The sequence below is a fragment of the Taudactylus pleione genome, unplaced genomic scaffold, assembly GCF_031769625.1.
Source record: "Taudactylus pleione unplaced genomic scaffold, aTauple2 ptg000214l, whole genome shotgun sequence".
Classification (NCBI taxonomy): domain Eukaryota; kingdom Metazoa; phylum Chordata; class Amphibia; order Anura; family Myobatrachidae; genus Taudactylus; species Taudactylus pleione.
The window spans coordinates 10709739-10726444 of NW_028284616.1; the positions used below are offsets into that span (position 1 = coordinate 10709739).

General features: G+C 43.3%; 1 protein-coding gene across 1 annotated transcript in view; it reads left to right on the forward strand.

Annotated features, from left to right (window-relative positions):
- The first annotated feature begins 3 nt into the window (after nt 1–3).
- The window catches only part of LOC148517595 (guanine nucleotide-binding protein subunit alpha-15-like), a 112460-nt gene continuing 95757 nt past the window's right edge, over nt 4–16706 (forward strand). Inside the window, exon 1 of the mRNA XM_088478454.1 lies at nt 4–524. Within this exon, the coding sequence (XP_088334580.1) occupies nt 380–524 (145 nt within the window). The 5' untranslated portion in view covers nt 4–379. The remainder of the gene's footprint in view (nt 525–16706) is intronic.

The window sequence follows — 16706 nt, forward strand, 5'->3', positions numbered from 1 at the left end:
TTGTGCATTAGGTCTAATGGACAGAGAGCCAGAACTATGTAAAGTGTTAAATAAATAGTAACTGAGATTTTCATCATAAGGAGTTTAATATTTTTTTTGTTCCCTATTTGCGGTTCACTTTGCATGGGATATTCGTGTTGCAGTTTTCGTATATCCTTTAGGAAAACTATCATCACTGGATTAATATAAAACAAAGAAGGGCGGTTCACACAGCTTACTCAGCAGAAGACACAGCCTGATGTACAGTATGACACAGTGTTTAGGAGTACTTGACTCTTCACTGCTGGGTAGACAAATTGCCAGGAGATGAGGTTAATTATTGGAGTTGAATGTGAAGGTTCAGGGTCTTCAAGTGATTACAACTGGTGTTATTTCTGATATGCCGTGGTGGTGTTGTTGGTGCTTCTGCCCTCCCTGCTTGTCCGAAGATGACAAAATGGCACTGTCCATTAACCGAGAGATTAACAGAATGCTTAAATTCCACAAGAGAGTGGGTCAGAAGGAGCTGAAACTCCTGCTTTTGGGTAAGTGTTACTGATAATGCTCATTATTATTGTTTATATTTTAAGGCACCAACGTATTAACAGTAAGAATTAGGAAGGCGATGACAGTGGGATATTTGCTGATAAATGACGACAATAATGTAAAAATGTATGAGAATATATGGCATAGTAATAGAAGTGTTAGGATAAAAAAACATTGTTTTCAAGGAGAGGAGTGAAAAGCCCCTGTATAATGTTAGCACTGTCCTCTTATGTGGATTTTTGATATGTGAACTGTTTCTAGATGGAATATAAAGACAAACACAATAAAATGTAAACGTGCTACTGATTACCTGTACAGGCCTGAAAATCACAGCATACTGTACTGAGATATTCTTCTACTGTACCATAGTCACCAACATCTTACAATAGCTTCCAGGGACAATATGCTATTGAGTTGGTGCAACACTGAAACTCAGTGGAGCATTGAGTACTACAGACCCAGTCATGTCATGGTCACTGAATAGCATTTGAATATTTTACTCTTTTTCAATAAATATCAACTTATAAAGCAGCAAAGAATAGCTTATGATATGAATTGCTTGTAATACAGAAAATGAGGAATTGTGTTGCACATTTGTACTGAATAAGAAGGACATGTTCAGGGACAAATCACTAAAACCTGGGACTGATGATCAGATTACATACAGTCAGAGCCGTAGCTAGACTTTTTGGTGCCCTGTGCCAGAGAGAGCTTTGGCGCTCCCCCCATTTTTTAAATAGAGACATAATATAGTGCACCTGAAAAAGGGCCATGGCCTCATGGGGAAGGGCCAGGGAAGAGATAGGGGAGGCCAGGAGATGCTGGGGATAAAAGAAGAGGAAGCTACAAGTGAGAATGGCACACATGGCACAGGTCGCACCACCCTAGTTACTGCCCTGCATACAGTATATGCTGTACAAATGCCAACTTAGATGATCTATCCTGATATGGCAATTTCACTGTGGGCTCACCTAAATAAAGGCCCCCATACATCAGCAATCAGAAAACCCCATTTGAACAATTTGAAGATGTGTTGCCCGATTTTAGGATTTCCCAATCTAGCAATCTGCAACCATACATTTCAGATCTTTTGCAGTGATTTGCAGATCAATTTCAGCAAATACAGATCTGCCAATCTTGAAAGACTCATCTCTTACTAGTAACAGTCTGCAAATCTACTGGTTGTCACCATATACTAGCAATCTACAGCCCAATTTATCTGTGATATCCAACATGTTGAACAACCTGATTTACCAATTCCAATCACTTTTTGGTTGAAATCTGCGATCTGTGAACCCCATACATTGCAGAATTTTATACACAATCATCTGAAAAACTCAGAATTGCCACAATTGATTGCTGATATATGGGGGCCTTAATAGAGCTATCTCAGCAGGGCCTAATATACAGGTTTGAGCATCAGGAATTTCTGATAAGCTTATATGTTAAATTTAATCAGCCAGCCCTAGGGGAAATTAGACTTCCAATTCCCTATTTTTAAGTACTCTCTTTAGCATCCTGAACTCAAAACCTCAGACTGTTGTACACAGAGCCGGCCCTAGCCAATAAGGATACTGAATTAAAACCTCTATACGCTCCTGCCTATACCTTCTAAAAACCTGCCTATACCTTCTAAAATTGACGCTATTTGCGTATGCAGTCATACAGTAAAATAAAGACCTTAGACCTTGAACATGTGTTTCAAAAGCACAAAGTATTATTTCAAGCAAAGTACAGTTAGTTACACGCTGTGATCTAAGTACAATTTAGTGCAAAGAAATTATAAAGACCCAAGATACAGTTATACATACGCACGCGCTCTGGGACCAGATTCCGGCATCAGCAAGAAAACTCCATCAACAGCATCAGCATGAAGACTGAAGACTGGGGTCAGAACACACATATTTATACCCTTACAGTAATAGACTATACAATAGAGAGGTTCGTTGTGATCCCATTGGTTCCCCATCACGGTGCTTCTGTTACAGGACATTTAACAGGTTGATTCAAATGGACACAGGCCAGCCTCCGACAGCTGGTCGTCTCCGTTTTCCCGCCTCATGCAAATCTAGGCTGCTGGTTTTACAAAGTACATTTTGGTGCTTTAACTTTCTACGGTCCATAAGTTGAGAATGCATGTTGCGATCTTCACACCGATGATACCGGAAAGCTGTTGAGAAAGTGCAGATCAGTATAACACCAAACACGGTTTACTTATCATGTATTAAACCTAAGATACCAAATAACCTTTATTTCACAGCGTTAATACTAAATGGATAAAACTTGAATCTTATACCTTTAAACTAGGGATGTGCAGGCTCGGATTTACTCGGATTTACTCAGTTCTTATCGCCACTTTACCACAAATTTGGATTTATTATATTGGCTATCCAAAGCACATGATAGGCGATAGCCAATAAAATGCCGTTTTGAGTTCCGAGTAAATCCGAGTAAATTCGAGCCTGCACATCCCTACTTTAAACTATGGAACCTTTTACATGAATGTGCAGTGTGTGGGTGTTAGGGGATTGGGAAAAGACGCTAGTTAACTTGGTGCAGATGCGTACGCATGAAGCTAATAAACAGCGTTTGCATGCGAGGTATTATGCATTCGCTAATGTGCGACATGTTAACAGCACAACTGTGTGTATTAATGTGTGTATGGGGTAGGGAAAAATATGCGATCGCCTGATGCTAATAATAGCATCGCCATATGTACTTAAGTGTGAGTTTAGCTAAAATGGCGCTGAGCTGCCATTCGCAAAATGGCGTCTTGCAGATCTCATTTTTAAGATGGTGTCTTGCGGCCATTCGCAAGATGGCATCGTTTCGATCTAATTTTAAGCTGATCTTGTCTCAGCCAATTATCCAGCTTCGACACCAATTTGGTGCCCTAGGCTAAATCTTGACTGGTTCCCCCTAGCAGATAATCCCACCACCTATCTTATGGCTGGTACACACTAGGCGATGTCTAGTGTGTACTGACCTCGTTAGTGATGATACCCGAAGGGGTGCTGGCATTGGCAAATGCATACACAATTGCTGATGCTGGCAGCAACAAAGTGACAGTGGGGGCCATGCTGCATTCGGCAGCATAGCTTTTGCTAACGATGTCGCCCATAAGACCTGCATGTAGGTCTGAGGAGCAATGGCGCTGACAATAATCGGGGTATGGAGTATAATGCATTCCCATCATCAATCTTCACATAAGTGGGGTGCACAGCTGCTTACACACACATTATATATATATATATAAAAAAATATATATATATTATATACTGTGTGTATACATATATACACACACACACGCACATGGCACACACATACATATCTATATATATATTCTACATATATATATATATATATATATATATATATATATATACACACACATCGGTTCTAAAGGCACCTATCCACTAGGTGATATTAATGGACGACTGAACAATAATGATATCGTTTAGTCGTCCATTAATCGTGCATGAATCGTGCACTGAAATATCGTCAATGACCAGCGATGCGCGTTCACGCTGGTCACTAACGCTATCGCTCATCGCCTGAACATGCTGGTCAACCTGACGATATCGTCAGGTTGGCCGTGTTCAGGGATGAGGGAGGGTGCCTGCACTGAATGACATATCGTTCAGTGTGGGCAACCTGCAGTGTAGTGAACGACTGAACGATAACGATATCGTTATTGTTCAGTCTATTCACAGTCACTTAGTGGATAGGCGCCTTAACAGTGAGAAAGATGTGACAACACAGCCTTTGGAGAGAAAGACTGGCCACCAGGGTATGTATAGGAGTTGTGGGGTGAAAGGGGGTGTTGAGATGGAGCCATGATGGGGTGGGGATCAGGATGTGGGCGCGATGGGGGGTGGGGTGGAGGTGGAGGACAGCAGAGAGGGGGTAGGATTAGCCAGAGAAAAGGTAGAGCAGAACAGGGTAGTTCTGTCAGAGACTGAGATGACAGGCAGTTAAACTATATGGTGTTTGTGCATATATATGTATATTTATATATATATATATATATATATATATTTATATTAGGGGTGAGCGGGTTCAGATTTCTGAAATCCGAACCCCCCGAGCCCCCCCGATCCGAGGCCAATCCGAGTCAGGCTCGACTTTTCCCGCCTGACTCGGATCTGAAATCGAGGCAAAACGTCATCATCCCGCCTTCCGGGTCTCGCGGGTTTTGGATCCTATATAAGGTACCCGCGTCGGCGCCATTTTCTCACTCGGCTGTGGACAGTGAAGAGGGAGGGTGGGAGTTAGGGCTGGCTGGGCTGTGTAGTGTAGTGTAGTGTAGTGCAGAGTAGTGTTGTGCTGTGCTGTGCTGCGCTGTGCTGCTGTTGTCCATAGGGGCTGTGTCCACTACTTCAAAGTCCATAGGGGCTGGCTGTGTTGTGCTGTGCTGCTGTTGTCCATAGGGGCTGTGTCCACTACTTCAAAGTCCATAGGGGCTGGCTGGACTGTGTTGTGCAGTCAGTTGTCCATAGGGGCTGTGTCATAAGAAAAGGGCCGGCTGGCTTGACCGTTAAAGGGTGCTGTAACCCCCAAAGTACACTCCAAACCAAATAAAAAAATATTTTCTGTGTTTGTGAATTGTGTGCGCAGTAGCCGCATGTGCATCAACAAAGTAGTGCCAAGCGTGCGCCTGTGTCCCATAAATAAAGGGCCGGCTGTATTGACCGCTAAAGGGTGCTGTAACCCCCAAAGGGCACTCCAAACAAAATAAAAAAAATTTTTCTGTGTTTGTGAATTGTGTGCACTGTGGCTGCACGTGCATCAACGAAGGAGCAGCGCCAAGCGTGTGCCTGTGTCCCATAAGTAAAAGGCCGGCTGGCTTGTCCGTTAAAGGGTGCTGTAACCCCCAAAGGGCACTCCAAACAAAATAAAAAAAATTTTTTTTTTGTGTTTGTGAATTGTGTGCGCAGTAGCCGCACGTGCATCAACAAAGTAGTGCCAAGAATGCGCCTGTGTCCCATAAGTAAAGGGCCGGCTGGCTCATTTCTTAAAGGGTGGTGTAACCCACAAAGTGCACTAGTGTCCAACAAAAATAAAAAATTATTTTCTGAGTTTGTGTGCGCCTTAGCTGCACGTATATATATCAATATAACATAAATGGAGGACTAAACTTTCTCCGATAAAAATAAAATAGGGAAAGATCAAGAACCACTTCCTCCTAGTGCTGAAGCTGCTGCCACTAGTCATGACATAGACAATAACATGACATGCCATCAACGTCGTCTGCCAAGGCCGATGCCCAATGTCATAGTAGAGGGCACATACAATCCCAAATGACAAAGTTCAGGAAAATGACCTTGAAAAAAACATTTAAATCATCTGAAGAGAAACGTAAACTTGCCAATATGCCATTTACGACACGGAGTGGCAAGGAATGGCTAAGGTCTTTCCCTATGTTCATGACTAGTGGTTCAGCTTCACATGACGATGGAAGCCCTCCTCCCACTAAAAAAATCAAACAAGTTAAGCTGGCAAAAGCACAGCGAAGAACTGTGCGTTCTAAGTCCAAGTGTGGTGGTGGTTGCGATGCCTGACCTTCCCAGCACTGGACGGGAAGAGGTGGCTCTTTCTACCATTTGCACGCCCCCTGCAAGTGCTGAAAGGAGCACCCACAGTCCACTTGCTGATATGCAAATTGAAGATATCACTGTTGAAGTACAACAGGATGAGGATACTGGTGTAGCTGGCACTGAGGAGGAAGTTGGCGAGGAGGATTCTGATGGTGATGTGGTTTGTTTAAATCAGGCTGCTGGGGAGACAGTTGTCTGTGGGATGAAAAAGCCCATCACGGTCATGCCTGGGCAGAAGACCAAACATTCCACCTCTTTGGTCTGGCAATATTTCTATCCAAATCCGGACAACAACTGTCTTGCCATATGTACCATATGTAAAGGTGGAATAAGTAGGGGTAGGGACGTTAACCACCTAGGAACATCCTCCCTTATACGGCACCTGCAGCGCGTTCATAAAAAGTTACTGTCAAGTTCAGAAACTTTGGATAAGACCGTAAGCAGTCCAGGGACACCTAAATCCCATTGTCCTGTTGTATCCAAGCGCCTGCAAACCACACCGTCAACTCCCTCCTCATCAATTTCCTCCTTAGTCAGGATCGGAAGTAGTCCTGCAGGCCATGTCACTGGCATGACTGACTCTCCTATCCGGGATTCCTCCGGAGGATCCTGCATTGCTACGCCTCCTGCTGCCGCTGCTGCTGTTGGTGCTGCTGGGAGTCATTCATCATCCCAGAGAGGAAGTAGGAACACCACTACTTTTACTAAACAATTGACCCTCCAACAGTCCTTAGCGAGGAGGATGAAGTACGACAGCAGTCATCCTGAAGCAAAACGTATAACTGAGGCCTTGACTGCTATGTTGGTGTTAGACGTGCATCCGGTATCCGCCATTAGTGAAGTGGGATTTAGACAATTGATGGAGGTAGTGTGTCCCCGGTTCCAAATCCCGTCTAGATTCCACTTCACTCGGCAGGCGATACCGAGACTGTACAGAAACGTCAGAAAAAGTGTCCTCAGTGTCCTGAAAAATGCCGTTGTACCCAATGTCCACTTAACCACGGACATGTGGACAAGTGGAACAGGGCAGACTAAGGACTATATGACTGTGACAGCCCACTGGGTAGATGTATCACCTGACGCAGCAACAGCAGCAGCGTCACCAGTAGCAGCATCTCAGAAACGCCAGCTCGTTCCAAGGCAGGCTACGCTGTGTATCACCAGTTTCAGTAAGAGGCACACCGCCGACAACCTCTTAGAGAAACTGAGGGAAATCATCGCCCAGTGGCTTACCCCACTTAGACTCTCCTGGGGATTTGTGATATCTGACAACGCCACCAATATTGTGCGGGCATTACATCTGGGCAAATTCCAGCACGTCCCATGTTTTGCTCACACAATAAACTTGGTGGTGCAGAATTTTCTGAAAAGCGACAGGGGCGTGCAGGAGACGCTTTGGGTGGCCCGAAAAATTTCTGGCCACTTTCGCCATTCAGCAACTGCGTTACCGAAGACTGGAGCGCCAGCAAACACTCTTGAACCTGCCCCGCCATCACCTGAAGCAAGAGGTTGTGACGCGGTGGAACTCAACCCTCTATATGCTTCAGAGGATGGAGGAGCAGCAAAAGGCCATTCAAGCCTATACATCCACCTTTGACATAGGCAAAGGAGGGGGTATGCACCTGACTCAAGTGCAGTGGAGAATGATTTCCGTGTTGTGCAAGGTTCTCCAGCCCTTCGAACTCCACACGTGAAGTCAGTTCAGCTTGACTCAGGTCATTCCCCTCATCAGGCTTTTGCAGAAGCAGCTGGAGAAAGTGAAGGAGGAGCTAAGATGGAGCGATTCCGCTCGGCATGTGGGACTTGTGGATGAAGCCCTTCATTCGCTTTGCCAGGATTCCAGGGTGGTCAATCTGTTGAAATCAGACCACTACATTTTTGCCACCGTGCTCGATCCTAGGTTTAAAGCCTATGTGGTGTCTCTCTTTCCGGCCGACACAAGCCTGCAGAGGTGCAAAGACCTGCTGGTGAAAACACTGTCAGCTGAAGCAGAACGTGACACGTCAACAGCTCCTTCCTCATTTTCTCCCGCAGCTGGGGCTGCCAGGAAAAAACTTAGGTATCCTAAGCAACCCGCTGGCAGTGATGCAGGGCAGGCAGGACCAAGTTTGGACATCTGGTCTGGACTGAAGGACCTGGCAACAATTTCTGACATGTCTACTGTCACTACATATGATACTGTCACCATTGACAGAATGGTGGAGGATTACATTGGTGACAGCATCCAAGTAGGCATGTCAGACAGTCCATACCTGTACTGGCAGGAAAAAGAGGCAATTTGGAGGCCCCTGTACAAACTGGCTCTATTTTACCTGAGTTGCCCCCCCTCCAGTGTGTACTCCAAAAGAGTGTTTAGTGCAGCCGGGAACCTTGTCAGCAAAAGGCGTAGGGGGTTGCATCCACAAAATGTGGAGAAGATGATGTTCATAAAAATTAATTATCAACTCTTCCAGGGAGACCAGCCTCCAGAACGTACAGAGGGACCTGTGGTGGTGGATTCCAGTGGGGACGAGTTAATACTCTGTGAGGATGAGGATGTACACAACACTGAAGAGGGTGAGGAATCGGTGGATGAGGAGGATGAGGACGACATCTTGCCTCCGTAGAGCCAGTTTGTGCAGGGACAGATTAATTGCCAGCTTGTTTTGTGTGGGCCCAAACGAACCAATCATTTCAGCCACAGTCGTGTGGCAGACCCTGGTGCTGAAATGATTGGTTTGTTAAAGTGTGCATGTCCTGTTTATACAACATAAGGGTGTGTGGGAGGGCCCAAGGACAATTCCATCTTGCACCTCTTTTTTTTCTTTGCATTTGCATTATGTACAGTTTGGGGCCTAGTTTTTCAAACTGCCATCCTGTCTGCCACTGCAGTGCCACTCCTAGATCAGCCACGTGTTTATGCCGCCCACTCGTATCGCTTAGCATAGTAATCCAGCTACCTCGGTGCAACCTTTTGGACATAAAAACACTATTGTGAGGTGTGAGGTGTTCAGAATAGACTGGAAATGAGTGGAAATTAAGGTTATTGAGGTTAATAATAGCATAATAGCAGAAAAACTCACAAATTCTGTGATTTTAGCTGTTTTCATGCTTTTTAAAAAAAAAAATACAGATCCAAAACACAAAACCCAGAACCCAAAACACGGAAGGGTGGTTTTGGCAAAACCAATCCAGATCCAAAACACGAAGAAAGATCCAGATCCAAAACCAAAACACAAATCACGAAAAGTGGCTGGTGCACACCCCTAATATATATATATATATAATTATATACACACACACATTTTAAGGGGCCTCCACCAACTTGTGTGTGTGTGCATATATATTTAATATACAATTGTGCAGAACAGAAATACTTGTGAGTCCCGAGGAGCCCTCGCTTTAAAAAATTGGGGTCCCACTCCACTATTTCTGGGTCGCATTACATATTAAGGGGCGTGAGGGTAGGCAGCAGTTGGGGTAAAGCCGGGGTAGAGGGGAGCAAGAGCAGGAAGTGCTGGGGATAGGGAGGGGGTAAGGGTAGATACCAGCTGGTGCAGTACTGGGGTCAAGGAGGGTGTTAGGGGCAGACAGTGCTGGGTTTAGAGAGGGGATAAGGGTGAATAGTAGCTGGGGCAATACTAGGGGCAAGAAGAAGTTAGGGGCAAGCAGTGCAAGGGGTAGGGAGCAGCTGGGGCAGTACTCGGTGGCAAAGAGAGGGTTAGGGCAGGCAGTCCTGGGGGTAGGGAGAGATCTTTGGTAAATAGCAGCTGGGGCAGTACTGGGGGGCAAGGAGTGGGTTAGGGCAGGCAGTGCTGGGGGTAGGGAGAGATCTTTGGTAAATAGCAGCTGGGTCAGTACTGGGGGGGCAAGGAGGATTTTAGAGGTAAGGAGGTAAGGGTAGATAGAAGGGCAGCTTTAAGTAGTAGTAGTAGTAGTAGTAGTAGTAGTAGCAGCTGGCCTCCCCCACCAAACAGCCAAATTTACTTTAGTAAACGATTGCTAAATTACTTAGTGGTCCCGGGGACTGCCGCTGGGTGCCGGGGCAGTCCTGCCTCCGGGGCCATCCTGCCACCAGGTGCCAGAGCCTACTTCCTGCCGGGGCCGTCCTGAAGCCGGGTGCGGGGGCCAGTCTGACACCGTGTAAGGGGTCAGCCTGCCGCCTAGGTCGTCCTGCTGCCGGGTGTTGGGGAAGTGGCCGCTTGTCCCTGTAGTGTCGGGTGTCTGCAGTGCCGCTCCTCCATGTATCGTCTTTGCTGCTGTCAAACGGCAGTATCATGACGTCATCGCCTGAAGTCTGCACCACGGCCAGTGAGCGAGGGGACTGTCACTATCAGGATCCAGGGCAGGCACGGGGCACCTAGCTGCACGCCACTGTGGGAGGAGGAGGGGAGGACACTCACACTGAGGGGTCAATTTACTAAGCAGTGTTAGAAGACAGAGTGAAAAGTGATAAGACAGTTGATAAGGTGCAAGCCAATCAGCTCCCAACTGTCATTTTCCAAACACAGCCTGTGAGATGACAGTTGGGAGCTGATTGGCTGGCACCTTATCACTTTCTTATCACTATTCACTTTGTCTCCTAACACTGCTTAGAAAATAGACCCCTGAGTGACAACTACACGGGGGGCGCTGACGGGGATTAAGGGGTTGGGGCCTTGGACGGCTGCCGGTTAGACTGTGTAGCAGGAAAAAATATATTCCTGATGACAGCAGCACCAGCTGCTTCACAGAGGGGAAGGGGGGTGGGGGCAGAGCCCTGGAATGCCCCTACGCATGCCAGTCGCCCCTATGCATTTGCTTTGAATGCCTATGCCTAGGGCCGGCTCTGGTTGTACATTTAAAGAAAGGTGGGTGGTGTCTTTGCTTTCAAACATGCAAATACCTCTTGCCCAGGTTTTTCTAGGCTAGTTTTTTTATTCTCACAGTCTGAGGGTTTAAGTCTAGAAAATGGCCTTTGTACATACAGACCTGGGGATCAGTTCAGCTGATGGAAATGTAGTCGTGCAGCACAAATCACAGATGCTAATAAACATTTCGTAATAAAATTTCCTTTTATTGAACTCTTCCAGTTGTCTCTTAATAATCACAATTAATACTCAGGGGACTATTTAGTAAAGTATATTTCCGGCATAACCTCCAAAAACACCCGCAAATATTAAGTATCCCCAAGATGTAGCAAGGAGGGACCGGAGCAGATATCTCTGATATCTGTCGCTGTCCCTCCAACTCTGGCAGCATTCGCAGCTGCTGTGCTGCTGGATTTATCAAGCACCAGAATGTGAAGCATTCTGGAGTCTGGCCCCGGCCGCTACTGCCATGATCTTAGCCTGTAGTAGTCTATGGACTATCTTTTGCCTATGTGCTACCTTTCGTACTTTGGTGTATGCTCGGTAGAGCAGCTAAGAGGGCAAAGCAGGAAGTAATGTGATCACAGTGATCGGAGCCCCTGTCCCGGCGACTTAGTTATTATTTGTACATCCTGGCAAATAAAGATTCCTTATTGCTTGTGAATTGTAGTGGTAAGGAATCTTTACTATTGGGGGCAGACTGCAAGCTTTAGAAGTTCTACACAAGAGCAGACTTGACTTGCCCTGGGAATACTTGTCACTTAACTGTCTTCGTCAGTGGACCCCTGATATCCCAGCAATTCATTCTCCATTTAGACTGACATGTCACTTTACCCTGGCCCCTCTTACTAGATAGATACATGTGTGGGGACGAATCACGGTCCTCCTCTCAACACTAGCACCAAACAACACATATATTTATATATAATAATGAATAAAATTCTAATTCAAGTAAAATAGATCAATAGACTCCTAATTGTTTTGACTCCTAATTGTTTTATAATTAAGCATCTGATCTCTCACCGTACATGTGAATCTATGTGTACGTTTTTATAGTTGTGGTAATTATCAGTTCATCTCAGATGTTACAAAATCCATATGTCCATGAATAATAATGATATTTGAACATCGATACTATCACATAAACCACTCTATTATTTCGTAAGTATCTATAAATCCGCTCTATAATTGTTGATATAGATGCGACAGAAACCAAGTATCCCAAACATGTAATATATACAATAATCAGTAATCATAAATAGCATTCACAAACAATTCCATGAGAAATTTCTCATATTTGAAGATGGAATCACTCTCCTATTTTGATACTATATTAGTTTGTGAAAAGCGCCTGTATTGCTCAGAAGTAGTGATCTACTTTTGATCATATGCCCGTCGGCAGTGATGAACAATGAGAGTCACCCCACTCCCATACATGCGTTTACAAAGTTCCCCTGCATCTGCCGTCAGCTCCCAGAGGTGGAGCTGATGAGAGTACAGAAAGTAAAGATTTGAAATAATAGCTGAGATGATAACAGTGATAACAATGATATATAAAACTCCATACAGTCAATAACAAGATAAATTTAAAAAGGAAAAGGATATATAACCTGAATCAATCCTTCAGATAACCTATGGGTGATAAATTCTTTTGAAAAAAGCACCGATTGATTAACCTGCTAATATATAGATAGTTGCTGTGCTAAAATAGTAGACAACGATCAATTATTCGATTAATACGTAAGCAGTCTCAATCAATTATTCTATTAGTGTGTAGACACTTACTATGCTTAGATAAGTAACAACAGTCAATTATCCTGCTACTATATAGACAATCTCCATCATTTAATCTGTTGATATATAGACAGTTCCTATGTTTAAATAAATAACATCAGACAGTTATTCTGCTATTATAGAAACAGTCATTATTCTTAAATGAGTAGAATGCAATTTATCCCTCTTTATATTTATGCTGGTAAGTATATTCAAGAAATAGGATTAGATACAGAGATAGTATCTCTTGAATAGAAATGAAAAGGAAAAGCCTCTGTTCCACACAAATCCGGCATATCTGCACAGGTATGTGCTTAGAGCAGTGAATACCTTGCAAATAAAGCCAGACGCCCTACTAAGAGGCAAAAAAGGTTCATACCTTGCTATCAGATATGGGGGAATGATTCCCTTGGTAAGGATTCCTTACTATCTGAAAAGGTAGAACCTGAAAGGAGAGATATAGTGTATCAAACCTTTAATACTTCGTGATTCCAGAGAGAGGGATAGCTGCTAGCACTTATTGGGATCTGGTTAGTATACTCCCAGATGTCCCTTGCATGACCAACGTGCGTTTCACCCAGCAGGCTTTATCATAGGTCCGTATGTATGCGTGTGTCTGTTGCTCGTTATAAGCGGAAGTAAGTACCCTTTGTGTGATCGACGGACTTCTCCTCCAATAGCATCTTGGTGGGGGAGTGCTTAGAATTGTCACGTGACACTAATGACGTCACTAAGTTAGGAGAATTCCCCAAGTCAGCTGTAGGTGGGCGGAGCCAACTCACGCTCTCATTCCGAGAGCATACAGGCAATTATTTACTCCACCAGTTTAATCATGGGGAGAGCATCATATTTAATATATCCGTCCTTTAGCCATACTCCCAGGATAAACCATGATATTAGCATATAGCATGTGATATATGTTAAGTATACACATCCCAATAACAATGAGTAGTGGCAGATTGCATATTCCACAGTAAATAGGGAGACAGATACTGTCTCATTCTGTTAAACTTAACACCAGAGAGAGAGAAATCCCTATATTGAGTCACTCTCTAACATAAATTATTAAAACTGCATATCTGTACATAGCCAGACACCATGCAGTGTAATGAGAAGGAAAACTCCATATGTACCCACATATAGTCTATATGGATCATTTCAATATTAGTATTATAAGATATATAGAGATAAATATGCAGACGGTTTGTTAATATATGTACAAAATATGTGAAGATATAAATTCATGTGCGACAGAGTACTAAGGTTCAAAAGGAGCATTGGAGTCACTTGATAGGGGAAGGAGCATATTGGGACTCTAATACCAATAATTTTGCCAATAACATTAGTAGAGTCATATACATAAGCGATGACTTATATAGAGATTGGACTGCTCTGTCAACCACGGAAGAGAGATGTCCTTATTTATGATATAAAAAGTGTATGATGACGTATTCCACATTTACACATTATAATGAATTATTTATGAGATGGAGATAGTAGGATATAAAAAGTTTATCTGATTCTTGTACGGAATGTCATCATGATGTATATTCAATAATTACAGAAATGCACTGTAATTGATATTCTCGTTTAAACCGTGCGGAGCAAGTGTCCTAAGTAAAAAAATCCACTCACTCTCCTTACGCAATAATGTATTTGTCATATCACCGCCACGGATGCCTAAATTAATTTTCTCTAGACCGTACGCGTTAATAACCTTTGCTTGTCCTTGATGTTTAATGGAAACATGTCTGGCTACTGTGGTAATCTGTCTCATTTTGGCTTTATCAGTTTCCACGTTTCTTATATTGCCAACGTGCTCCAATATTCGAGATTTCAGTTTTCTTGATGTCATTCCCACATATCTCTGTCCGCAGATGCATTCTATACAGTATATGACTCCAGTTGAATTACAATTAATAAATGTTTGGATCTCTCTGGTCTTCCCAAATCTGTCTTCGATCTTTTCTTTTTTTATCATGTACAGGCCTTGCAATTCCCGCAGGCATTAGATCCTTTAATTTTTGGGGTTTTCTTAGTCACTCTTTCAAAGTGGCTATGGACTATAGAGTCTCTAATATTCCTTGACCTTCTCCAACTCATCAAGGGTTGGTTTGATAATTCCAGGCTCAGGTCTTCATCCATTAAAAGGATCGGCCAGTTTTTAGTGGCTATATTTTTTATTTCTCGCCACTCTTGGCTAAAATTACCCACGAATCGCATTTTTTCTTTGCTGTTATCCTTCCCTTTATTGGGAGGAAATATCAAATTTTCTCTCCTTGTATCAGATGTATATCGAATAGCCTTTTTGATAGAACAATGGCTATATCCTCTGTCTCTCAATCTTTTAGACAGTTCAATACTCCTTTCTTTAAAAACTTTATTGTCAGAGCAATTCCTCCTCAAACGAAGAAATTCTCCCTCTGGAATATTGAGTAATGTAGGAGGGAAGTGTGAGCTTGTATTGTGTAGCAGGCTATTTGTGGCCGTGCTCTTGCGGTACATATCCGTGACGATATATCCATCATCACCCTTGATCAATTTGAGATCCAAAAATGTCACAGATGTCTTACTTGCCTCAAATGTCAAATTTAAATTTAGGAGATTGGTATTAAGTATTGAAATGAATTGTGTAAGTGTTTCTTCCGAGCCTTTCCAGATGAGCAAAATGTCATCTATGTATCTGATCCATAATATGACATTTTCCATAAATACGTCATTCACCTCACAGAAGACAAACTCTTGCTCCCACCACCCTAAGTATAAGTTGGCGTACGTGGGTGCGCAGGCTGAACCCATTGCTGTGCCCCGTACTTGAAGGTAGTATTTATCGTTGAACGTGAAATAGTTTTTTTTTGTTTTTTGGTTTTTTTGTAAACTCTTTTTATTGAGCAAATCACAGAAAAAACAGTACATTCCAATATTCAAAAATAAGGATTAACACATAACATACTTTTATAGTGGGAACTGTACTATTTCAGAATAATAATATGATATAGTAGAAAATTTTCTCATTATAAAAAAGAGAAGGAATACAGAAGCAAGAGAAAAATCTTGCAGCAACGGTGTGGCAATCTGTTAAAGAAATAGAGAAAAAAAATAAAGAGGAAAAAGGAAAAGAAAGACTTTAGGAAAGACAAAGGAGAATAAGAGGAGAAGAGGGTGGGCGGACTCCATATAGGATCACTTTCTTTCAGATTAAACATATTAGAGCGTGAAATAGTTTTTATTCAAAACAAATTCCAATAATTCCATCAGAAATTGGTTGAAATCTCTATCATCTCTCATACTTAGGAAATGGCTAACTGCTCTTAGCCCATTACAATGATTGATGCTTGTGTATAAAGACTCAACGTCTAAGGATGCAAGGAGCCAGTCTTCTTCTAATTTTATTCCTGTTAATTTCCGTAGCACATCTGAGGTGTCCTGTACATATGAAGGAAGACCAAGCACAAAGTCTCTCAGGTGTACATCTATAAAGGTACTGGCCTGTTCATTTAGTCCCCCTATGCCTGACACTATGGGCCTTCCCATAGTGTCAGCGCATGTATAAACTCATAAAATAAACTTATATGTAGTTGGAAAACCCCTTAAAACTTTCCTTCATCACTTTTTTGTCTGCATATGAAGTTGAACATACTGTAATGCCCAGGAATAAGGAAATGGCTGTCATGAAACTGAGAGCAGTGTCACAGAACTGAGGAGCAGAGGCACTGCTATAATGCATACTTGCCTTAAACCGAGGGAGGAGGAGGAAGACGGAGCACTGCGATACGCATCATTGCGGCCCCACCCCCTGAAATGGTTTGCCTTCATTAATGTCTTGTAAACCCTGGGGATGGAGCAGTGATGAAGCGATTCATAGCGAATCGCATCATCACCAACATCTCACCCCACTTCACGCTCGTCTGGCAGATTGCGGGGGATTTGCTCACTTTACCGAGGGGCTGGGAGACTCTCCCCCAAATTTGGGAGTCTCCCT